Source organism: Gigantopelta aegis, chromosome 5, assembly GCF_016097555.1.
Source record: "Gigantopelta aegis isolate Gae_Host chromosome 5, Gae_host_genome, whole genome shotgun sequence".
In the NCBI taxonomy this organism is placed as follows: Eukaryota; Metazoa; Mollusca; class Gastropoda; order Neomphalida; family Peltospiridae; genus Gigantopelta; species Gigantopelta aegis.
The window spans coordinates 32,822,872-32,848,948 of NC_054703.1; the positions used below are offsets into that span (position 1 = coordinate 32,822,872).

Here is a 26,077-nt window from a genome sequence, read left to right on the forward strand (position 1 = left end):
TCTGACCAAAGCGATGTGTGTTCGCAAGCCACTGACTTTCCTGCTGGTTCTCCAAGTGCAGACAACTCTGTGTGGACCTGTTAAGGACCTCAACATCCTGGCCTTGTTCCCGTATAAGAAATATTCGGATTGGGAAGATCCCTTCCTGCCAGGAGCTCAGTTATTTGTTGACAATGTCAACAAACATCCAAACATTCTTCCGGGATACCGACTCAAATTGGAGTGGAATTACACACAGGTAAATAGCTAGGACCCATACGCAGTGTTTCTGCGAGAAATAATTTTTTTGTATATGGCGCTATGGAATTGAATGCAACCACAGTCAACAGGGGGTACGGGGGCCTCCCACAGAAAGAAAATGTGTTAAGTTTAGGGTTAGGGTTAAGAAAATAATACTGTGATAATAAGATTAATTAATATTTTCAAAAGGTTAACTTTAAAAAACAAAATAAAATCTGGAAAAAAAAATTGGATATGGCGCCATACCCATTTTACCCCCTGGCAGAATCCCTGATATTACCATAAGCGTACGTGTGTGTGTGTGTGTGTGTGTGTGTGTGTGTGGTGGCAAATTATTCCCTACCCCCGCCACCCCAACCCCCCCCTCCCCCACCCCGATTCTCCAGTGCTTGAGAACATCTTCAGTTTGAGCACAAACGATAGAGATATTCGGAAAAAATTACCTGGTCTGAAATCTTTACATGTATTTCCATCTTTCTGACAACATTATTATTTGTAATCTGTGTAAAACTGTGAATTGATTGATTTGCAGCACTATATAGCCACTAACTGAAAACGCGCTCAACGAGCGATGCACTAATTCAGAGCAATGATACCATATTTAGTAACTTTTCGAACAGGACACGAGTAATCTTAATACAATGCAGCCTGATAAGGGTTAATATTGTCAAAAGGTTAACTTTAAAAAACAAAATAAAATCTGTAATTTTTTTTTACCCCTGGCAGAAACCCTGATATTAGTATAAGCGTACGTGTGTGTGTGTGTGTGTGTGGTGGTGGCAAATGATCCCCCCCACACACACACACACACCCATACCCCACCCCCACCCCCACCCCCACCCCGATTCTCCAGTGCTTGAGAACATCTTCAGTTCGGGCACGAACGATGGAGGTATTCGGAAAAAAATACCTGGTCTAAAATATTTACAGCATGTATTTCCATGTTTCTGACAACATTATTATTTGTATAGTGTAAAACTGTGAATTGATTGATTTGCAGCACTATATAGCCACTAACTGAAAACGCGCTCAACGAGCAATGCACTAATTCAGAGCAATGATACCATATTTAGTAACTTTTCGAACAGGACACGAGCAATCGAAATCATACGTGCTTATTATAGTCAAGAAAATTAAAGTGACGTATTTTTACCTCATATTAACAAAAATAACGCCTTTACAATGAGGATGGCACATATTATGACATCTAATTTCTTTTAAACCAATAATTTATAATTGAATAGAGATTTATATACTAACGTTTATATACTAACGTTTATGATTCTGTTGTTGTTGGTGTTCACAGAGCTCGAACACAGATCCCTTCCCAATGTATATTTAATTACCTCCGTTCTAATAAATTAATGTAACAGTAGTGGACTACATCGTTCGTTGGACGACAGAATTTCCCATGTAGGTCAGCATCGGTGTTGTGGTTATGCCATTGGACTTGAGGTTGGTAGGCATTGGTTTCATATCACGCCTGAGGCAATGGGGGATTTTTCACGTCAGGACTGGCTCCAGTCCAGAGTGAGTGCGCCGCTAGACTCAATGGGGAGGTGTGAGGCCACATACACCGATTTTCACCCACTTCACGGGTGCAATTATGGGTGTGTCTTCCGAATATATGACCCCACATGGGGGATGATTACCCAGTATTCACTGCAGGTTCCGTGTACGCCAGGCTCATGTGATTCCGAGATAGCTCAACTGACAGCAAGCGTGGAGCATCGCCCTGTCAATTAGTAACATAACGAAATGAAAATACTGCGGCTTCAACATATTTGTAATGTCCAAAAAAGAAACCAAAATTGTCTTTGTTTATGTGTCAGTTGTTATGTGCGAATTTTCCCAATTCCATCAGACATGGCAGCCTGGTGATATATGCAGGACAAACCCCTGCTATCCTTGTCTGCACGTACCTCATACAATGATCACCAGAGGCAGTAACCCCAAAAAGGAAGCGGGACGTAGCCCAATGGTAAAGCGCTCGCTTAATGCGTGGTCAGTCTGGGATCGATCCCCGTCGGTGGGCCCATTGGGCTATTTTGTGTTCCAGCCTGTGCACCACGACTGGTATATGAAAGGCCGTGGTATGTGATATCATGTCTTGAGATTGTGCATACAAAAGACCTCTTGCTACAAATGGAAAAATGAAACTAGTTTTCTCTCTAAGGCTATGTCAAAATTACAAAAAATGTTTGACATCCAGTAGTCGATGATTAATATATCAATGTGTTCTAGTAGTGACGTTAAACAAAACACACTTTAATTTTAAACCCCAAAACCAAAAACGTGATGTTCCAATGATCGATTATAATGAAAGATTGATCATTTTGGCTCTATTTAGATCATAACGCATTGTGTAATCGAAATTTTATCAGTTCATGCCAGCCGATAACCAATAATTGATGATGAACTTCCAACCGATTGCCATCACTAGTGTTGTGGCACCTATACTAGCGTGTGCTATGAATCAATGTATATATCGTGGTTAATTAAGATTATCTCTACTCTGTAAACAAAGTTAAAGTTTGTTTTGTTGAATTAAACCGCTAAAACACATTGATTAATCATCAGCTATTGGATGTCAAACATTTGGTAATTCTGACACGTAGTCTCCCATAGACAAATCACCTGGAATGAGCTATTCATATATATTATATAATACAGGACTGTATTATATAATAATATACTTGTAAGTTCTTAAATTCATTAACATGTATGTTATCGTTCAAGCCAGTGCACCACAACTGGTATATCAAAGGCCGTGGTATGTGCTATCTGGTCTGTGGGATGGTACACATAAAAGATCCTTTGCTTCTAATGGAAAAATGTAGCCGGTTTTCTATCTAAGACTATATGTCAAAATTACCAAATGTTTGACATTCAATAGTCAATGGTTAATAAATCAATGGTCTAGTAGGTTTCGTCTCCGTCTTTCTGTCTGTCTGTATGTCTGTATGTTCGTTCGTCTGTACCATATTGAGTTTCCCAAATATATTTTGTTCACAATGCCCCGAAGTATAGCTTTATTAATTACTGTTACAAATAAAGTTTGACTTTCATGGCGATTTTTGACGGAGTTATGGCCCGTGAACTTGAGATACGGAAATTTGTTGAGTCTGTTAGTGGGCATGTATTTGCTTCTCCAGTACTCTCAGAATCCTTGTTGTTACTTACTTACGTAATCCTCTTCGTGTGCGGTCACACATAAGCCCGACACCAAAGAACGCCAATGGTGTCTGTCCGTTGCACGCTTCGTCACTTCGCCCGAACTCCAACCAAGAGCCTTCATCTCTCGTTCCACCAATCTTCTCCAGGTCTCCTTAGGCCCCCCCCCCCCCCCCACCACCCTCCCCATTCTCTTGCGACCAGGGGTCCAGCGCATGGCCTCTCTTGGGATGGATGTCAATGGCATTCTGCAGACTTGTCCAATCCATTTTCATCTGCGTCGTTTAACCTCGAGAGAGATGGGCTGCATGCCTGTCCTTTCTTGAAGTTCCTTGTTGGTGATTTTGTTTGGCCAGCAGATGCGCAGAATCCTGCTGAGGCACTTGTTCTGGAACACTTCCAGCATCTGACAGCTGCCTTTTGTTGTTAAAGGGAGTATAACTTAAGTTTTAAGCCCTAGCAAGACTTCCTTTTGTTTTCCTCAACAAAATAAACACACATCCAGCTTACCGTAACATGTTTTAAATATAAATCATAATAAGGATAATCAATTTTGGAATTACCTTCGGGCGAAATATTAAAACTTTTGTGGAAGAAATAATAAAATAGAAACTCCAAAATTATTTTAGCCCAAAATCAATATTGAGATACTACAAATAATTACGATGTCCAAATGCATTGATTGTATCAATAACCATATTCTGAGAAAGAAAATGTAAGTAATTTAATAATGTGAACATATTTCATTTGCCGAAAAGCTTTTTAACTGGCTATAAACTCGGAATAATAATTCTTCACTTTAATTAGTTACTTATTGAGTTATATTTCGGAGGTCGAACCCCCTACAACGGTTGATGCATATTTTCTTTTTTTTCAATATATTTTTGGAGGGAGTATGGCTCCCCCCCCCCCCCCGTCAATAAACCTAGTTCGCCTAATTCTAGACACACACACACACACACACACACACACACACACTACAACTACTACTACTACTACTAAAATCCCTGGACAATGATCTGTTGTTCTTATTATTATTATTAGTAGTAGTAGTAGTAATAGTAGTACTAGTAGTAGTAGTAGTAGCAGTAGTGCTAGTAGTAGTTGTATTATTATTATTATTATTATTGTTGTTGTTGTCATTATTAGTTATTATTATTATTATTATTGTTGTTATTATTATTATTATTATTATTATTATTAAAGGCGCAGACCCAAGTTTCACCCCGTGAAACTGGACACTAAGTTTAGTTAATCTACAAACTTATAACACACATTTGGATAAGTTTATAACAGAGAGAAGCTAAAGTCTGTGATGTTTTAACGGGGAAATACTGTCCACAAATAGACTACAGCTTGTTTCGGTAGTCATTACTTCTCAACCGAACGTGGGTTTTTAGAAATATGAAAAATGCATTTCGGGATATTAGCAAAACCCTCATGACCAGAACCAATTCAGGTGTACGAAAATGAATATTCTAAGTAATAAAATCAAAGTAGTTCCAATTTAAATTATTAATAACAGCTTTTATTAGTGAAACATACGTCGTATTCGGTAGTGTTAAAAAAGTATGGTCTCTCTTCTTCTTTTTTTCTTCTTTTTTTCTTTCTCACAACCAGTGTGATCCTGGAGAAACGGTGAAGATCCTAGTCAGCCGGTTTTGTGGCGATCCCAAGATAATCATGGTGCTCGGGGGCTTCTGTTCCTCTGTCTCCAAGGTAGTAGGACTGTCTGTTCATCTGTGGAACGTGATCCAGGTAACGTATTCATCATCCAGTGGTAAAGTGCTCGCCTGGTGCGCGGTGGATCTAGGATCGATCCCCGTTGATGGTAACATCAATACATAACGGGGGGAGGGGGGAATGACCCATCCATCATGATCTGACATCCCCCCCCCCCCCTTCCCGGAAACGTCGCTCGCCACAGTCTAAGCCCCATCAGTTGAATCCCAAAAAGTCCCAACTTCCCAAGATGTCCCAATTGGGAAAATTATGTACCAAGTCAGCCCAAAATGTCCCAACTGCAGAATAGCGTGTTGAAGGAAAAACATATACGAAAAACACTTTAGTATACATACATACAAAAGGAAAACAAAACAAAACATTTTACCAAAATATAAGATGTACTTAGTCATTACTAGTATATTACAAAGCATAAAAACTTACTTATTTTTTATCACAGTAATATTTGGACGGTTATGTCATCATGTAAGTCTTGGTGTCACTTCAGATCTAATTTGTTCTTATTTTGATTCTGTCCCGGAAGCTAATTAAATACGATTCATTTTTACCATAACGTTGAACAACAATTGTCATATAGTAGCTCTATTAGATAATTATGGTATATCCAATCCATTCTAATATATTCCAGATTTTAAAAATGCATGCAGTGTCTTCAATAAGGTTTGAGCTCTGTTTTTAGAAAGACCCGGCCCAAAACCACAAGCTGTGTTTGGCGCAGTAAAAATATAGAATATGTTCTATGTCTTCTGCTGCCAGATCTGTAGTTCGCGCCAACACAGACGCAGGGTGTTTTGTCAGTTTCAGTGTCTTTCTGTTTCAACTGGTACCTTACTCGCTAGACCCTAAAATCGACGGTCGCCCAACGAACCTTTTTGGTAAAATTCTTAGTCGCCCGTAGCCAATAAAGGTCGTCACGGGCGACCGGGCAACCGCTAATTTTCAACCCTGATATATATATATATAAATATATATATATATATATATATATATATATATATATATATATATATATATATATAAACGTACTGGCACATGGGATAATAAATACCTTTCTGACCTCACAAATTGTCTCATACCGTTGCTGGGACTCGAACCTATGATACAGAATCGCCCGCAACGAATGTTCTTTAACTTAGATGCATGAAACTTTGGGCAAACCAGGCACTGGCTAGTATGCATTAATATATATAAATATCTATATATATTATATGTATGTCGGGTTTGACTATAACAGTCATAGATATTAACGCACTGGTGCAGGGTATAATTAAATCCTTTTTGGCGTCACAAATGATCTCATGCCTGCTGATGTTTATTACAAACACAGATAGACGCCGTCTCCCACGCTCACCCCCTACAGCTGCAAATGTAATTAACCCAGAAAGGTCACCGAGGTCAGCGTCATGACACTTTCCTCTGACATTCAAATCAAATTCTCTATTCGCTCAGACCATATACATGGTACATGATGTAAAATATAATACAATTATACATAGTGAGCAAATAATACTGAACTAATGTTTCCACTTGGAGAACATTATGAAATTAATATATTGAAATTATTATATATTACTCCGACGCCATATAACTGTAAATAAAATGTGTTGAGTGCGTCGTTAAATAAATTATTTCCTTTCCTTTTCTTCGTATTATATAGTATATGTATATATACATGCAAATCCACACAATTTCACACATTCTTTTGAAACTTTGATTTATATATTTACAAAGTTTTGTTAATAAATCCTTATTGTTAAACAATACTTTCATTTTTATTACGCCAGGATTTCGTCAATAGTAGCTTGATAAATATCGTTTTCTAAGATCATTTTGTGTGTTATATTCACACAAACAAAATGGAATTCGTCGCCAATACAAGCTTGGTTACAAATATTGCATAATCTTTCATATCATGGTATATTTTGCAGCCACTGCTGTTTGTAAAATCTTCAGGAGCTAAAAAAGCTCTCCTGATTTTATTTGTTTGCAAGATTCCTGCTATAACCTCACCGTAGTGCAGGGGTGTAACATTCTCTTTGAGAATGGCCAATACAGCACAAATTGAAGTTTTGAGTAAAAGTCTGTATCTATCTGTGATATTTGTATTTGTATTTTTGCACAGTTCTTTACGCTGTTTTTATTTATATCTTGAATTTTTATATTGATGTTGATCATCGCCTTATTTGTTTGCATTACCATAGTTTGACACCCAGTGGTCGATGCATTTTTCGTGCTGGGGTGTCATTAAACATTCATTTATTCATTGCCATCCTCAGAAATTGGCATACCTTAATTGTTAAAATGTAAATGTCACCAAACTGATAGTAATATTCAACAATAAAATTAATATCTGTTCATATTTCACTATCATTTATATTTACCATCCTTACTTTTCATTATAGTCCTTCTAACAAGTTTACCACTAATAATCATCAAACAAATATCAATTTAATGACTGTCATTTTGAAGTTTTAACTGCTCATTAATAATTAATTACTAACCATTCTCACTGATTAACTTACGACTATCACTATATAATCACCACTGTGAAACAGTTATTTATTAATCACTGTTCTTTTGAAGTTTTCACTGATGTTAGGCGTAAGTGTAGGCGAGAAATTCGGCAAACGCAAACATTTTGAAAGTAAAATTTCAGGGGTGCAGAAATGGAAAATATTTCACTAGCCCACCGGACCATAATCAACACAAACGTACTAGCCTGCCAGAATTTCTACTAGTCCGCCAGCTTATAAAATGTACTTTTGTTTAGCAATATTTTAATATATATTTATATATTTAGTGACAAATACATTAAGGACACTTGGTAAGTTATAAACATCACGTGGCAAAAAAACTAAATCAGACCCCAAACCTTGATTGACAAATCAATACATGTTGAAATATTCTGATCAAGACTACGTTATTCACATTTCTTTCATATAGATTTACAAAATTTAAATATCGCTAACATACTTTCAACGTAAATTTGTTTTAGGAACTATTGATCTTTGACAGGCTTCGTTACCTGGGAATTAGGCTAAATTGGAACCACTATCAAAACGGAACCAATTTTGTTGGCGAAAGCGATTTGGATATAACGGAACCTCAATGTAATGGCGAGAATGATACTTTTTAAGCTGTAACAGCATTTCGTTTGATTGCATTTCACCGACTTCTAGCTAACTGCTAATACTTCTATCTCCACTATATAGAATATAACTGTTGCTGTATTGAAGATATTATCGTCCGTGTAATGATATCGTTTTAGCCATACATATTTTGGGGTTCCATTTTAGCCGTATAGCCATAGATTGTGGTGCCATTTGAGCCAACGCTAGGTTCCATTTTGTCCAATTTGGTTCCATTTTCGTCTGGGGCCGATTTGGCATGATTTTGTTTTCACTATAACCCGTGTTTGCGCAGTTCTGAACTCTGAAGTCGTCTATTGGCAATGCGGTGCATGTATGACATCCTTCTGAACTGTTTGTTTGAATGGTTTGGAATTATTGCATGGCTGATGCGGAGACGCAGATTCAATGCAAAATAAAGAAGTACATAAATAAAATTATAATACAATCAATCAGAAAAAGATAGATCGCCCGTCGAACTGGTAGTTGCATTTTTGACTCGTCCGTCGGAATTGTTACTCACATTTGGCGAGTGGGCAAGTACTTTCTGCACCCCTGTAAAACCGATAATTAATATAACAGGGAGTTACTAGTAACTAAACAAGTAAATAAACATAGCAATATCGTTTTATTTTGATATTGGTCAGAATTAATTTGCGAGATTGCTACAAAATTAACACACCTAACCCGCCCGTTCTGCAAATTCGTGATACGAATAGAAATATGCCGAAGTGTTCCGATCGAAATATTCCGATAGACAGTACGACTTCCGCTTACATATATCCAATGAGAACAGTTGATACATGTTATATTAAGGAAGACATCACTGGGTTTTTTTTCTGAACGAAAGATTTTGATTTCAGTTTCAAAAATTATATAAGTTAACAGTATAAAATTTTCACGGTACAACATAAGATACAATACAATACATGATACTAAATACAGTGGCATAGGCTGGGGGGGAGGGGTTGGGGGTCTGAAACACACACACACACACACACACACACACCGCTGAAGCAAGTGGTCCATTTCAGAACTAAAACATACAGGTTTATACATATGGAGCTTCTGGTGGTGCAAAAACAAAATGGAAAAGGTCCACTTGGTTCATATTCGACCCCCCCCCCCCCCCCCCCCCAGGTCCAGCTCACGCTACGTCCCTGAAATAATAATTACTAAGTTAGTACTCACATCTCACATCATGCATGAGAATACTTCCCATTGTTCCTTGTCCTCATATACAGACACCTTACATCAATTTCATCTTACCAAGAACAATTGATACATGTTATATTAAGGAAGACACCAGTGTTTTCTTTTTCTGAATGAAAGATTTTGGTTTCAGTTTCAATTTCTAAAAATTATATAAGTTAACAGTATAAAATGTTCACCGTCTAAAATTGTTAAGTGGAGCGGGGTTTTTTTTGCATGCCGATATATGATTTACAGGCGCTATGCTGTCATCCATTTTGCCCACCATCCTTCCTGTCTTCCTATCACCACTTATATAACATCACTGTTATATTCCCCAACCGTCCTTGTGCTGTAATGAATAAAAAAAACAACAACTTTTGTTTAACATACTGCCAACAACATTCTATTACTTAAGCATTTAATATACTTCATATGCATTAAATGTTACACTACATGATACAACATAAGATACAATATATGACACTACATGGTACAACATTAGATACAATACATGACACTACATGGTACAACATAAGATACAGTACATGACAATACATGGTACAACATTAGATACAGTGCATGACACTACATGGTACAACATTAGATACAGTACATGACACTACATGGTACAACATTAGATACAATACAAGACACTACATGGTACATTAGATACAATACATGACACTACATGGTACAACATTAGATACAATACATGACACTACATGGTACAACATTAGATACAATACATGACACTTTATGGTACAACATTAGATACAATACATGACACTACATGGTACAACATTAGATACAATACATGACACACCATGGTACAACATAAGATACAATACATGACACTACATGGTACAACATAAGATACAATACAATACATGACACTACATGGTACAACATAAGATACAATACATGACACTACATGGTACAACATAAGATACAATACAATACATGACACTACATGGTACAACATAAGATACAATACATGACACTACATGGTACAACATAAGATACAATATATGACACTACATGGTACAACATAAGATACAATACATGACACTACATGGTACAACATAAGATACAATACATGACACTACATGGTACAACATAAGATACAATACATGACACTACATGGTACAACATAAGATACAATACAATACATGATACTAAATAATAATGACCAAGTTAGTACTCACATCTCACATCATGAGAGTACTTCCCATCGTTCCTTGTCCTCATATACAGACACCTTACAACAATTTCATCTTACCAAGAAAACCACAAAGCTAGCGTGTCCATTCACTGGGATCACTGCCGGTAACCACCAGACAAGAGATAAGGTGCATGCTAACTTCATGCATGAGTGCACTTACAACTTATTAAAATCACCAAGTATACTGGTCAACATTAAAAGTGTATACTGGCTAACACAAGTAACGCATAACACTTTCTCATTATATATAATAATTATCAACTTGACATGTAGAATTTTGTGCGTTTTGCCTGAGAGTCGTGCGAGCACGTGTACAGCCACTCTGGACCTACGCATTAAGTAAGCGACGAGGAGTGCGTAATGCACGCTCGAACGTACGCGTGACCATGAAGGCGTTTACCACATAAAATAATAGTTAATATAAACAAGACAACAAGATGTCACTTTAACGACGGGTTGTTATTGCATTGAAAACCACAGCATTTTATATATGAAATATTATGCTGATATCAACCAAAGTTATGAACTAAGAATACTGTTAACACTAAACTATGAAAAATATGAAAACATGTAGTTAACCAGTGATGTCAATTACAAGTATTACAGTTAAAAATCGATATTTATTTACACAACCCAAAACTAGGCAATCGCCCATTATCCATCGAATGTTCTCAGTGACTGACTAACAACACCAGGAGACTAGACAATCGCCTATTATTTCAAGATGTTCTCCATGAACAGTTAATTAATTATCTATCCTAGATTTAATAAATAAGGAAGTGCAATTATTGAGTTCGATCCCAAAACTTTACTTTAAAGTAAATTTAATTGGATAACCTATTAATTTGGAAGAACAACAAAGGAAGCTAAAGGCAATCGCCCATTTACCTCACAATGTTGTCCAGAATTCCCCGAAAAATATTTTGTAAAACATCATAATTATAAACTCAAGTCCGAACAGCTGATTGCTGTCAAAATTGGATCCAACTGTTTACAACTGACATAACTGTTATATTTATTCCCCGACATTGACGTCACTGGTCTTTTTTTGAATCTCTAGTATGAAGTCAAAAATAATCTCAAGAAAAACACAATAAGGTTTTATAATAAAGAATGGATACACAAATCAACGAGTATCTGAGCATGTATTCCTAATATCAACGTTATTTATTATTCATAACATTAATTAAAACAATAACATAGTTTTCATAGGTTAAGCGATAGCACCACGGTTCTGATCTATTAACCAACAGTTCTTTACCGCAAACCGGAAGTAGTTTACCTCGTGCATTTTCGCTAGCAAAACAGACATTAGCGAGAAATACTCCATTTTTTTATGAAATAACTCAAATATTAATATTCAATTAAGTATTTACTGAACAATAATCACATATAATTTAATCACGGACATTGGTCCATCCATCTACACGTTAATTACTTCAAATCATGGAAGAAATAAAAAGGGTAAACGTCAAGATTAAACATAGCCAACCAAGTTGAACTATTGTTATTTAATTTTAAAGGATCATGCTCATTGAAACAATCAATTTTACAACACATGTGACAATAACTTTGTTACCATTATTTAAGTACTTATAGTTCCTTGCTTGTAATATTGTTCTGTGCACATTCCTGGGCTGATTCCGAGGTTCTTTCATTTAAGGAAGCTGTATAAAGGTTGTTAGCGTATACCCTCACGACTTTCGTAACCTGTTTTGGAATACTTCTAGTGCAGAAATATATGCTAATCAAAGATTCGTATCATCATGTTACATACACTCTTTCAATCTTTACACTGGTTTTGTAGATTACTGGTAATTGATGCTGTTGGAAAAAAGAATTTTGTTTAAAGGGCGAAGTGTCTTTAAAATAACGACCTAATTTGATTTCGCAGCCTCCTACTTTGATACATAATTTACAGTGAAATGTGATAACCATGTATGATGACATTGCTGTTTTTCATCACAGTCATTTTCATCATGCATGGTTTGAGGCTTGTTGCAAATGTATATATTTTCAGAAAATGCTGCAAGTTAACCCTTCTGTTTGACATAAGCAGTTATTTATGAATCAGGCATTTGTAGCAGTATACGCACATGCCATTACTTCCATAATCTCTGGTGGACCAACTGCAGATACAACAGTACCATGACTGGATATTTTGTTTATAATTTCGGATATATACAGGATTCGTCACGAGTATTTTTTAATATGGAAAATATCTACTGAGTCTATGTCAGTCGGTATTTATCGAGGCTCTACCGAGACAAATACCGATCAACTAGACGAGGTTGGTATTTTACATATTAAAAACCATGAGTATCGAATTCTATTTATTCTATAACACTTTTAAAATAACATTTTAATTAAACTTTTTAGTAAATCACTGTACTAAAGTCGCCGTGGGGGTGGGGGTGATGGGATGCCGGGAGTTAGGGCATTCTTTGGGGCTATATGCGTAGGCGGTTCGGCCTTAGGTTTTGTGTAGGGCCGGCCTCCCCTCCCTCCCGACCCTCACCTGGTCAAACCAATGTTTAAAATATGATTGGCAGCCCCTTTCCTCTTAACCTCCCATGGGCTTAATGAATATTGGTTAATACTTATTATTAATTTTAGACCAGCCCATCTAAATTTGCGCCGAAAATATATTATATTAATAATTTATATAGGTTAGGAATGTTGATATTTTTCTTTAAGGGCGCAGCCAAAACTTTTTAACTCCAACTCTCCCCTTTTTATACTTTTGGCGTTAATATTCAAAATTTCCCCTATTTGTTAGGTTATCCCTGTCCCGAGTTAGACCCCCGATCCTATCGGAGGCCGGACTCGGGATAGGCGTCTTCGAAACCCTAGTGGTATATGGACACGTTAAACCAGTTACTAAACTAAGCTAAAGTCGCCGCCATCGATAATATGACGTCATCACGATTAGCACAGATTAGTTTGACGTCACGCATTTTAAACAAATATTTGAAAACGTTATGCTTAGGTACACGGGTCTTGTTGACCATCCCCAGAAATACATTACCTAGAGACCTTGCAAATTTGCATACCATTATTAACCAGGTTAATAAAGTAAATTATCACATGGGTTTATGACATGGATATCATGGATAAGTTATAGGATAAATTCACATTCAGTTCTGGTGAACGGCAGCTTTTCACGGCATGCTTTGTAGATTTGCTATGTTGATGTGCTCAGCCAGAGCAGGATAAGTTCAAGACTGACTTTTGATTCAATTACTTGTGAAGATGGTGTGTTTCAAGTGTTTCAAACAAATGTTACATTGTTTCGTCGTGTATAGCAAACTACCAAACCGTTGTTATTCATGTATAGTGGTATATGTATCTTCAGACCGACTCTGTGCTTCACCATTACTGATGCAGCCCTTAATAAAGAGGTAGCTGTATGTGTTACATCACGTGATGGCATACACTGCAATGAGCTGGACAGGTTAGTCTCCTAAGTGTGGTTTGTTTAGGTGTAGGTGTGGCAGTGATGTTAATCACTTGACTTTAGGCTTTTGTCATGTCAATTTGAACAGAATATTGCCACTTCCAGCAGAAGAATACCAGCAATGCAAATATATCAGTATCGTCAGACACCACTTTTCTGTGTATTTTGTTTTTGTGACAAATAATCTCCAATTCCTTGCAAGATTCAAGATTTATTAAACAACACTCAGACACATTACAATGTGTAACCAGAGGACATTTCAAATACATAATTAACATACATGACAAGAACAGGCGTCAACATAGAAGTACTATAATTAACAGAACACAAGGTATGCACACACAATAGCTAAAATATGCGGAGAAACGTCAGTTCACAAGACAAGATAATCTTTTAATAAATACAGCTAGGTTTTTTTTAATAAAGGTGCATTACATAATGACAGCATACCTTTCATTTTAAAAACGCTAGGATTAATTCTATAATATTGTTTTATATATTTTCTTCTAATGATTTCAATATTATAATTTTTACAATTGAATAAATAATGGTATTCATCTCCAATATCGGTATTACAAAGTTTGCATATTCTATTTTCTATAGTCCTGAACGTTAAACCATCTACCAGTTTCGATTGGTAATCTTAATTATGACGTACGCAATTTAGTTATAATCTCGACATATAGGTTTGGAAATAAAATTCTGTATAAAATTGACCCCTAGAAGAGTTTGTAATGTCCGAGAACCACTGTTGTATAAATTGATCACAGAGGTTTTGTTTTAATTCTTGTTTATATGATTTCAAATCATTATCTTGATTGGTATAGATGTACCCCATTCCCCGAGTTATCGAAAATACTTTTTATGAATTTCAACCATTTAAATTGATTTCTTTCACCACTGTTTAAAGAGAATTTATATAAAATACTACCAAGTTTATGTTCGTCTTTAACCAGTTTACTCCAAAGTGACACCATTCGTAACTTTACTTGTATTTCAAAAGGGAACCTTCCTAATTCTCCATATACCATAAAATTGGGGGTACTTGTTTTTACCTTCAAAATCCGTTTGCAAAACTGGAAATGAATTTTTTCCATTATTTGTAAAATTTCATAAACCCAAATTTCTGATCCATATAATAAAATCGGTTTAACCATTGAATCAAAAAGTTTTAATTGTATATGAACTGGTATGCTATTGTTCCGTGTTTTTTTGTGTGTTTTTTGTATATGGCAAAAAGTGCTTTTTGAGCTTGGTCTACAAGATGATGCTTTGCATTAGAAAAATTCACATTCAATTTAAAACAAATTCTTAAATAACTAATAATCAACAATTTCCAATCGTTCATCTTGTAGCATAAATTCAACATTTGACCTCGACTTTCTCTTGCTAAAAATCACAACTTTTGTTTTACTCACATTAATACTAAGATTCCAAGAGTTAAATAGTCATCAAATACATCTAAAGCATGTTGCATACCTTCAGGAGTTTTGGAGAAAATTACAGTATCATCTGCATATAATAGTACGAAAATTTCTATAAATATATGTAATTTGTTTTGGCAGTTTTCTTTAATTATTTCCAGAGGAGATCTTTGAAGCATTTTTAAAAAATCTTCAAGATCATTTAGAAATATTGAAAATAAAAATGGTTCCTGTTTATTAAGTTTACTTCAGTAGCAAAAAGGTTTAGTCTGTTATTAATAATGGCAGTAAACAGTTTACCAACACAGCTGATTAGCGTTATAGCTCTATAGTTGTCAGGATCCTGTGGGTTACCTTTATTTTTATATATTGGTTTAATTATTCCCACTGTCCAGCTGTCTGGTATGATACCCGTGTCTTATATAATATCAAACAACTTAAAATAGACTGGGAGGAGAAGATTTTTTTAGATATTCGTTAAGTATTCCATCAGCACCTGGAGCTTTGTTATTTTTTAACTTTACGATTCTTTCAGATATTTCACTTTCAGTTATAACACCATTAAGAATGTTGTCAAAAAAGGGATTTTCACACAATTCGTTTGTTTATATCGTCCGTTATATCATCTATATTAACATGTGTATCTGCATTTAACGTTTTAAAATATTCATATAATGTATTTATTGGAATATTATGGTTTTTACGCTTATTATTTGAAGAAAATTTATTCAAAGTATTCCAAAAGGCTTTTGGGTTAGATTTTGATAATGAATCAAGTCTTTGGCACATTTTTCTTGATGTTTTTTATAATTTAAATTCAGCTCTTTCTTGTATTCTTTGGATCTTTTTTTCAATAACATTTTGACATCATTAGACTTATTTGCTGAGTACCTGTTGTTTACTTCATGAAGTGCATCTCTCTTTATTTTACACTCCTTGTTAAACCATAGCTTCGAATTACCAGAATTATATCAATTTTTTTTTATAAACCAAACACACTGGTTGCTGAATTTATAAATAAACTACCTAGATCGGTTACAATATGATTTATCTGTTCAGCTGTAACACTATCACTATCAATAAGGATATCCAAAGCTCCATTAATTTTTACTAACAAATCATCGTCAGTAAGTGCCTGTTTAAATTCGTCTGCTTTATTTTCATCCCATCGTATATGGTTACAGTGTATGTCAGGGTTTTCTGCATGAAGTTGGGCACAGTCATTTAAACTTATTACAAAATGTAACTGCCTGTGTATATTGGAGAACATCGGGTTAAAATCAAGGATTTCAAATTCAGTAAGTAATTTAAAGTCATCTGGTGCAAGTGTTAAATAATCAACTAGACTAGACTCTTTACACGTCATACGTCCAAAATTTTGATCTTTATATAACCGACCATTGGCAATAAACAAGGCACAACGTTTACACATTTCTATCAATTTTATACCATAGTTATTGTGTCTTGTACTATCCTCAATGGTTCTTTCTAAAGGAATATTTAAATCAACAAGTTTTTAAATGAAAACATATTTTCCAAAAGTAACTCATCACTAACTACTTGTAACATTTCTATTAAGTGTTCATCAGGCATAACAAAGTCAAGCATTGTAGACGTTCTGGAATTAAAATCACCAAGGAGAAAAATATTGATGTCTTGTCACAAACTTTTCTGTTTTTCACATGATATTCATAACCGTTAGGTAATTGCAATTCATCATATTTGTGCAAAAACTATAATATAATAATTCTGTATTAAAACATGAAAATCAGGATTTAATCATTTAGATTTTATACCACAAACGTTGAGAAAAGTGATATTCAAAGTTTTACTGGTGGTGAACCCTCCACACTCAGATGTGACTGATGTGTTGTCCTATTTACGGGTGGTGTTTTGGGGGTTGGGAGGGGGGGGAGGTAAACGAGTCGCGTCATTCGTATGCTGTTGTGCAGGTTGCGATGGTTCATATGGACGACCATTCACCATAATCTGGTCCGTGCATGCTGTTATAGGATATGACACCATCACCTACTACATACATATATCAGTAATGTTGAAGCATGATGTTGGTCTGGAGGTACTGGGAGAACAAGAGGTAAACTTTCATGACCTGATCACAGCTGAATAGCGGTTTGCTATACGAGACGAAAGTATACAATCGCCCATGAACCACTTGAAGCACACTATCTTTACAAGTAAAAGAGACATTCCAAAAATCAAAAGTCTGCGTCTTACTGGTCTTGCATTGACTGAGCACATCAAGCAAGTTAAAACAATGATGTGGAAAGCTGACGATTAGCAGAACTCATGAAATGTAAATATATCTGACTGGATGAGAAATTATAAATAACATACTGTCATTATGCTGGTGTATGCTCCACCAAAGCTTATGAAAATAATGGTATGTGACTTTACTGCTAAAATGCCTGCTTCGGGAATAACTGTTCATGTCAAGGGTTATCATGCACCACTGTCTGAAAATGTATGGCATCGGACATTTGTAATAATCCTCAAACTATGCATGGTGAAAATTACACTGATGAATAATAGTAATGATATATAAACTTTTACAGTATAAATTATGATTCAAAGAATGAGGTTGCTAATTAAAAGTTGGTGATTCTTTTAAAAGGACTTCACATTAATAATAAAGCCTTTTGCCATAAAAAGGAGACAAAAATATGAATTAATCTAATAATATATAAAAGTAGTATACAAATTTAAAGGTGTGTGTTATGCCATTAGCATATTAAATACGATATCTCTGCACACAACCTTTTCCAAAAGAAGTTACAGTAGTCGTGAGGGTATTCAGAAAAATAGCACTGTAAAGTGTTTCAACATCATCTGTAGTAAGACTGTCAGGGTTTTTTAACATGCGCTAGTACATGCGCTACAGCTTTCATAAATGACGGAACCTCTGAATAACTACAAAAGATGTCCATAAAATGATACTTAAAGCATGGAATCATGTAAGTATTTAACAAAAATCTGTATCAGAGTATTTAGATTCAGACTTCCCTTTAACCACTATCATAAACAATGTTATTTCACCTGTACCATGTTTAATGTGCAAGATGTAACCACATAAACGTTATATTAGCCAATACATTTGACAGCTACCAGTCTATTTTGACATGCCTGCATTTACACATATATTAAAGTTCACCTTATATAGCATACAGGTTACAGATATTCTTGCATATGTAGTGACAATGGAATCATGTTTAACTACCTTTATACTACTTTAAAACAAAGTTTTTATAATTATTTTTATTTTATTTTTTTCCCACTGCCCCCTTTCCTTTCTCTCCTTTGAATACCATCTCATTTCTTCCCGATCTGGCAACTCCTCTCATCTTTCAACTTCTTTCGCTGTCAACCTCCACATCCCAGTCCTTGTCTTCAACCGCAACAGGTGTTTGTCTCTTGTGGCTATTTGTGCCACACACCTGCCATTCCACATCAGCTTTTAGCTGTGGGCTTAGTCTGACCACTTTAAAACAAAGTTTGGTTTTTCCTGGTTCTGGTAGTATTGAAACAACTAAATTTGTAGTGGCGGCCAAGATGGACACCAGTTACTCCACTTACATGGTTCTATATATTTTAATTTAATGTTTGTAAAAGGTATCTAAATAGGTAGAGGTCTTCTAATAACTGTGCACCTATAGTACATGATAGCATGACCCAATAGGCCCAGTATACCAAACCTTGAACTAGGGTACATGCAATGTACTTGTGTCGATAACCATTATTTCTCAGACGAACGTGCGTTTTTAGAATTATGAAAAATGAATTTTGGGGAATTACAAAAATCTGGATGACCAGAACCACTCTAGGTGTGCAAAAATGAATATTCTAAATGATAAAATGTGAGTATATCTAACTTCAAGTATATAAAAAAAAACGTTTTTAATATCCATGTTGTCATGTGGGACGGGACCTAGCTCAGTGGTAAAATGTTGACTTGATGTGCGGTCGGTCTAGGATCGATCCCTGTCTGTGCGTCCATTTGGATATTTCTCATTCCAACCAGTGAACCACAACTGACACAACAAATGCCGCGGTATGTCATATTCTCTCCGTGGGATGGTGTATATAAAATATCCCTTGCTGGTAATGGAAAAATATAGCGGGTTTCCTCTCTAAGACTATGTCAAAATTACCAAATGTTTGACATCCAATAGCCAATGCTTAATAAATCAATGTGCTCTAGTGGTGTCGTTAAAGAAACCAAACTTTAAACTTTTTTCTTTTCTTTTTTTTGTCCTTGTTGTCCAGTTTTCTGTTCGTAATGCCCTCAAAATATCTCCATTTGTTCAGGGTAAATGGCCTAGCCCGCAGTTTTTCCAAATTCGAGGTCTGAGAAATTGTATCAAACTTATAATACATATTTTACGGTTTTTCAGATTTCCTATGGATCAACGTCAGTCGCTCTTTCAAACAAAGACAAATTTCCAAATTTTTATCGAGTTGTGACTTCCGATACGACCTACAATTTCGCGCGTGTTGCGTTGATGAAGTACTTTAAATGGAACAAGGTCATAACGCTTTATGATAGGACAGATGACGATTTCAGATTGGTAAGATATGCATAAGGGTACAGGACGGGGATGAGTAGGGGTGGGGCGTGGCTGGGTTAGGGCTTTTTGCAAGCCGCTATATCGAGCACTGTACAGGCCGACATAAGCGTACGAGACTTTGGAGAAAAGGTGGGTAAGTGGGTGGTTGTCTCTCCCCCCCCCCCCCCCCCCCACACACACACACACACTCCCCTCGTGCTGGAGCAAATCCTCAAATTTGGGCAAAAAAACCCAAAACCGAATGAGTTATTCGAGCAAAATGTGCTTTGGGCAACATGAGGCCTTTTAACAATACACTTTCATCATTCTACCAGCAAAGTTAGTTGCAATCCGTGTAAAAATGCTTAGTGATTCGTGTGCAACCCTACACACACACACACACACACACACACACGCCAGTGGCGGATCCAGAAACTCCATTGGGGGGGGGGGGGGGGCAGTGACATGAGGTGGAATGCCAAGGGAACTTTGGGGGAGGTTTGGAAGGAGATCGTAAAAAATAAATAAATTAATATATAATAAAATTATAACTATCGCAAAATTTGGGGGGGCAGTGACATGAGGTGGAATGCCAAGGGAACTTTGGGGGAGGTTTGGAAGGAGATCGTAAAAAATAAATAAATTAATATATAATAAAATTATAACTATCGCAAAATTTAGGGGGGCCTGGGCCTCTGTGCAAACACACACACACACACATGGGAAACCTTAGCAAAAAAACAAAAACGTTTTTGTTATATTTTGGTAAATAGCAGGTATACTTAAAAAACTAAATCTCAGGTATTTAGGCTCTATCTTAATTATATCTTGTAAAAATACAGTATTAATGGCGTCACTTTTTCAACATCAAGGTAGACGACGTCAAAATGAAATTTCAACGTTCTAGGTTACTTCCCGCCCAATTTTGTCGACCCTTCTCCCTTTATTTTTCTCCACCCCTCTTTATTTTCCCGCATCCTATTATATTTTACAGCACCCAGCTCCGTTATTTCCGTATTGCACACTTCTTTTTCACACACTGAAAAAAAAAATCGATCAGTCTGCACACTCGACATCAAAGTAAACAAGCCACGGTGTGGAAAACCTTCAGTAGCTTACGATAGTTACCGTAACGTAATTTAACACTATTTTAACAGCCTCTGCTGTGTCCCATACCAGTATTCATGTGTATGTTTGATACACACAATTAAAGTTGTATTTTATTTGAGCAATAACAACACTTTATTTTTATCGTTTCGGCAATCTCTCACTGAAAAACCACTTATTTGGCGTCAAATGTCTCAATTGTAGATGTTGCTGGTCGTAACGGATGATTTTAATTACTGTCATTTGTTTATTCGGCAATGCTTTATATAATATTAGGAAACTATTCATATTGCGGGGTATCACCGCTTATGAAAACAACGGAAGTGGTAGTGTTCATCATTAAACACATTTATCTTGGGCGCCAAATTATATATGCGCCGGCTTTACAAAAACGAAACTACTTTTTATCACCTAGCGATATCAATGCGATCGATTCATTCGATGAGAAATAAAAAGAACACAGAAATGTTATCCCACTTTAGCGGATCACATTAAAAAAAAACCAAAACAAAACAAAAAACCTTTATTATTTCTTAGATATCTTGAAATATTTATTAAAATAATACTATTAAAATAAGGGGTGGGTCTTTTCACAAAGTCGACTAACACACAACGATAGGCCAACACGTAGCCCGAGTACTCTGCTCTTTTTCTATTTCCCACAAATTCAAAATATGGTCAATATTTTCTAAAACACATTCCACTGCATCCTTTCTGTAACTTGTGTTTTATTTCTGTTAAAATGTTAATTGGATCTGTGTCATTCTGCTCACTGGTGTTATCATCAGATAAGTGTTTGATTCTATGCCCAGTATTATTGTCGACATGTACTGGCCTGAGTTTATCATATTCATCCAATACAGTTAAGGTTAAAGTTAGAGAACATTGATTTATTAATCATCGGCTATTGGATGTCAAACATTTGGTAATATTGACCTATAGTCTTACAGAGCAAACCCACTACATTTTTCCGTTAGTAGCAAGGGATGTTTTATATGCACCATCTCATAGACATGATAGCACATACCACGGCCTTTGATATACCAGTCGTAGTGTACTGATTGGAACGAGAAATAGCCCAATGGCTCCATCAACGGGGATCGATTCCCAGACCTACCACGCATCAGGTGTGCACTTTACCACTGGGCTACGTCCTCATCATCTAATACAGATACAGTTTGTTCCGTTTCCACTGTTCTTAGTCTTGGTCCTCTATTTTGAATTCCAAAATGTGCCTCAAAGAGTACTTCAAGCTCTTAAAATATACATCTATAGGACAGAAAACCAACTCCTTCTACACAAATGATGTGAAGTGAGTAAAGTGAACAGATATAATAATTTAATAATTATCACACACACACACACACGCACACGCACACGCACACAAGTTGCTAATCTCTAGACCAGCTTATGCAATTACATTATAACGTATAATAAAGGTATATAAATAAACCTGTTCTGTTACCGCAGTGCGTGTGCAGACGACAGTAAAAAAAAAATGCAAATGATTTTAAAATAAATAACTTAAAACGTATTATTGTTATAAATGTTTATTGTAGGAAATAATATACATGATTTAGTTTTCAGTATTTAGATTATAAATAGAAATAGGAGCAGAAATGGTGGTATTGATTGTAGTCCACAGAACAGGTAGGCCTAACCGAGTTGTAGACCCATGCAACCCGATACGATCCTAAGTTGATGTTTGGTCTAACTTATGGATATTGTATAACATCTAGGAAAGTTGCTGAACTTTATGTTGTGCATAATCATGTGATACTTGTATATCATATGTCCTAGACGTAGGCCACAATGTCCTAGACGTATACTACAATGCCCAAGACATATGGCACAAGGTCCTAGACGTGTGCCACAATGCACTAGACATACGTGCAATGTTCTAGTCGTATGTGCAATGTCCTAGATGTATGCCACAATATCCTAAACGTATACCACATATGTCATAAATGTATGCCGCAATGCAATAGACATGCCGCGATACCTTGAAAATGGCCAAACTAGCCGTGCCTTATTTTGCATGTTACTATTTGGTCACCATACTCGAACGTAACTCCACAAAGTTGGTTTGTTAGGAAAACATGAAACCGTTCATACTTGTTGACGTTTGCCTTGTCCTGTTCGAAAAAACAAATCTCTATCGGTCTAAGCTAAATGTCTTTGCCCTCTAGTTTCCCAAATTTGAGGCCTGCAATGATTAATCAGTCAATATTCTCCATTGGTGTCATTGAACAAAACGAACTTTTTAAAACGGATGTAGCTTAGTGGTAGAGCACGCTGCGTCAGCAGGAGGAAGGACGGGTAGGTTTCACGTATTTTGTTTAACAAAAACTTGTGCCTACAAACATGACGGATATTTCCCCTTTGAGTAACACAGTATTTTCTCCAGCTATGTGCAACAAATGTTATTGGTTTTGTTTTAGTAGTATAAGGGCCTACCGGGTGCCATGACATATTTTGCTTGACCGTGACCTTTGTGACCTTAGTAACCTTAGTCACCTTATCCTTGATGCTAGACAGTCTGACCTGGATGTGAGACAGCCTGAGCTTGGGTGTGAGACTCTCGCCTTGTAGTACGTGACGAGAAAATTGTCGCCTGTGGCCTTGACCTACTTAGACTGGTCTATCGTGGCCATGACCGACTTAAGACTGTCTTCAGGGTATAAAAAGGGGGTATTTTTTTAGTATCGTCATTCGCTTCATTCCACACCAGATCAACATCAATCTGACTCCAGACAAGACACTCTTGACAAGTGGAAGGACTGCTGAAACAAGATGTCAGTTAGAACATGGAAGTAATGTTAATGTCGTGGCCAAATTATGGCAAGGGGGAAATTTTCTCTACCAAGTGAGGCATCGCCCTTATTGTAAAGCATTGAGTCGAAATGTGTACACGCAAGTGGCAAATAGACCAAATGATGTCAGCTTTAAAACAAGTGGTGGTGGTATGTTGAAACTGTCGAGCCTACGAGAAAGGGAATCTTCCTTTCTGTGCATCAATGGGAGAAACTGAAAGACTGTTTCGACGTGATATGCAACTTTGTTCTGGAATTGAATTCGGTTAAAATTGGCATGGAGATATGCAAACAGTATTAGTATCAGCAGCAGTAATGAAGATGATGTGGTCTGCAACTGAGACACACATGATCAAATGCTAGAGAGTGACTACCAAACAAGAAGAGAATTTCATGGATCAAACGGATGCTGCCCGTGATATTGTGGATCAAAATACAGACGGGAAACTTGCAAATCAAACGGATGCTGCCTGTGAGACGTTACGTTTCTGTCATCGTCCCGAAATTAGACATTTCTATGCACGGATCTTGACGTTTTCTCAATGGCCTGTGTGGACCATCGAGAAAACGTCAGCATCTGGGCATAGAAATGTCTCATTTCAGGATGATGACAGAAGAAATAACGTCAAAAACCAAAGGAACTTGCCAAAGTCAGTGTTTTTGCAAGAAAGACATTTTGGGGTATAGCGCTGTGGTTTGAATGCAACAACAGTCAACAGGAGATATGGGGGGCCTCCCCCAGAAATATAATGGGTTAGGTTTAGGGTTAGGGTTAGGGTTAAGAAAATCATACAGTATTGATAAGAGTCACTAATTGTATTAAAATTTTAACTTTAAAAAATAAAATCTGCTAAAAAAAAAATAGTATGGCGCCATACCCATTTTACCCTCTGGCAGAATCTAAAAGCTGTTTTTTACTACATGGGCGATCACGATGCTGTCGTCTGTTACTGTTGTGGACTACACGCTAACCAATAGAAGAAGGCAGATGACCTAGTGATTGAACATGACACTGTCCCTGAGGTGCCCCTATGTGAACAACATGTTCAGATATTAAATGTTTCAGACATGTATATGATATTTTTCATGTTGTATATAAACGTTTTACATAAAAATATAAATAACACAGGTTTTTTTTATATTATGTCCTGTGTCCCTGCACACACACACACACACACACACACAAACACACACACACACACACACACACACACACACACACACGTGTATACCGGTAAAAGCGCGCTGTGTGTGTATGTGTGTGTACAAGCAGCGTCTGATTTACTGCTTTATTAAGTGTAAAATATGAAAGAAGTGCAATGTTATTTGTTAATATGGCAAGACTTGTAATAAAATAACCTAAACAAAATACATCCTGCAGGCATGGCTAGTTTCGATTTGTCGAGATGCACTGGGCAAAAGGTCAGGTCTGTGAGTAAATGGTCAGTAGTCGACAGCTAGCCACGTTCTTAATGGTCCACGCTTATGGCACATTATTAATACACAGTATATAAAATACATAAACATTACAGTATTAAAAATAAAAAACAAAAATACCATCCCAGTTATTAATAAAGTGACTTTTTGTAAAACGCTTGGGGTAAAACCCCACTGCTCAGTCGATTTGACCCGCATCAGACCTTTGACGTAGCAACTGGCGTTCTGTCAGTAAGTCAACATGCCGACAGCAGAGAATGATTTTTCGAAAAACAGCTGATTCTTAACGGACGCTAGTTTGGATATTTTGGTCTTATCACAATTGTACGTCTACACTAATGGTACCTCGATTGGTGAGGAAGTGGTATATAAGCACGTTAACCTAGTTACCTACCTACATGTGAGAAGCAAGACACAAGTTCAGTCCCGACTTTTAAAAGTGGGATATTAACATTTGACTGTAATAAAAAATGTGTTCAGATCAGAATGCATTTAAAACAACAAGCAGAATAAATAACATTATTTTATTAATTAATATCACATAAAATAGGGATCTGAATTTATTGTTTTAGACAG

The 26,077-nt window shown here is 36.4% G+C and overlaps 1 protein-coding gene across 1 annotated transcript in view; it reads left to right on the forward strand.

Annotated features, from left to right (window-relative positions):
- The window catches only part of LOC121373813 (gamma-aminobutyric acid type B receptor subunit 2-like), an 86,705-nt gene continuing 60,628 nt past the window's right edge, over positions 1–26,077 (forward strand). Inside the window, exons 1-3 of the mRNA XM_041500589.1 lie at positions 1–238; positions 5,035–5,172; positions 19,992–20,165. Coding sequence (XP_041356523.1) covers positions 14–238; positions 5,035–5,172; positions 19,992–20,165 — 537 coding nt within the window. The 5' untranslated portion in view covers positions 1–13. The remainder of the gene's footprint in view (positions 239–5,034; positions 5,173–19,991; positions 20,166–26,077) is intronic.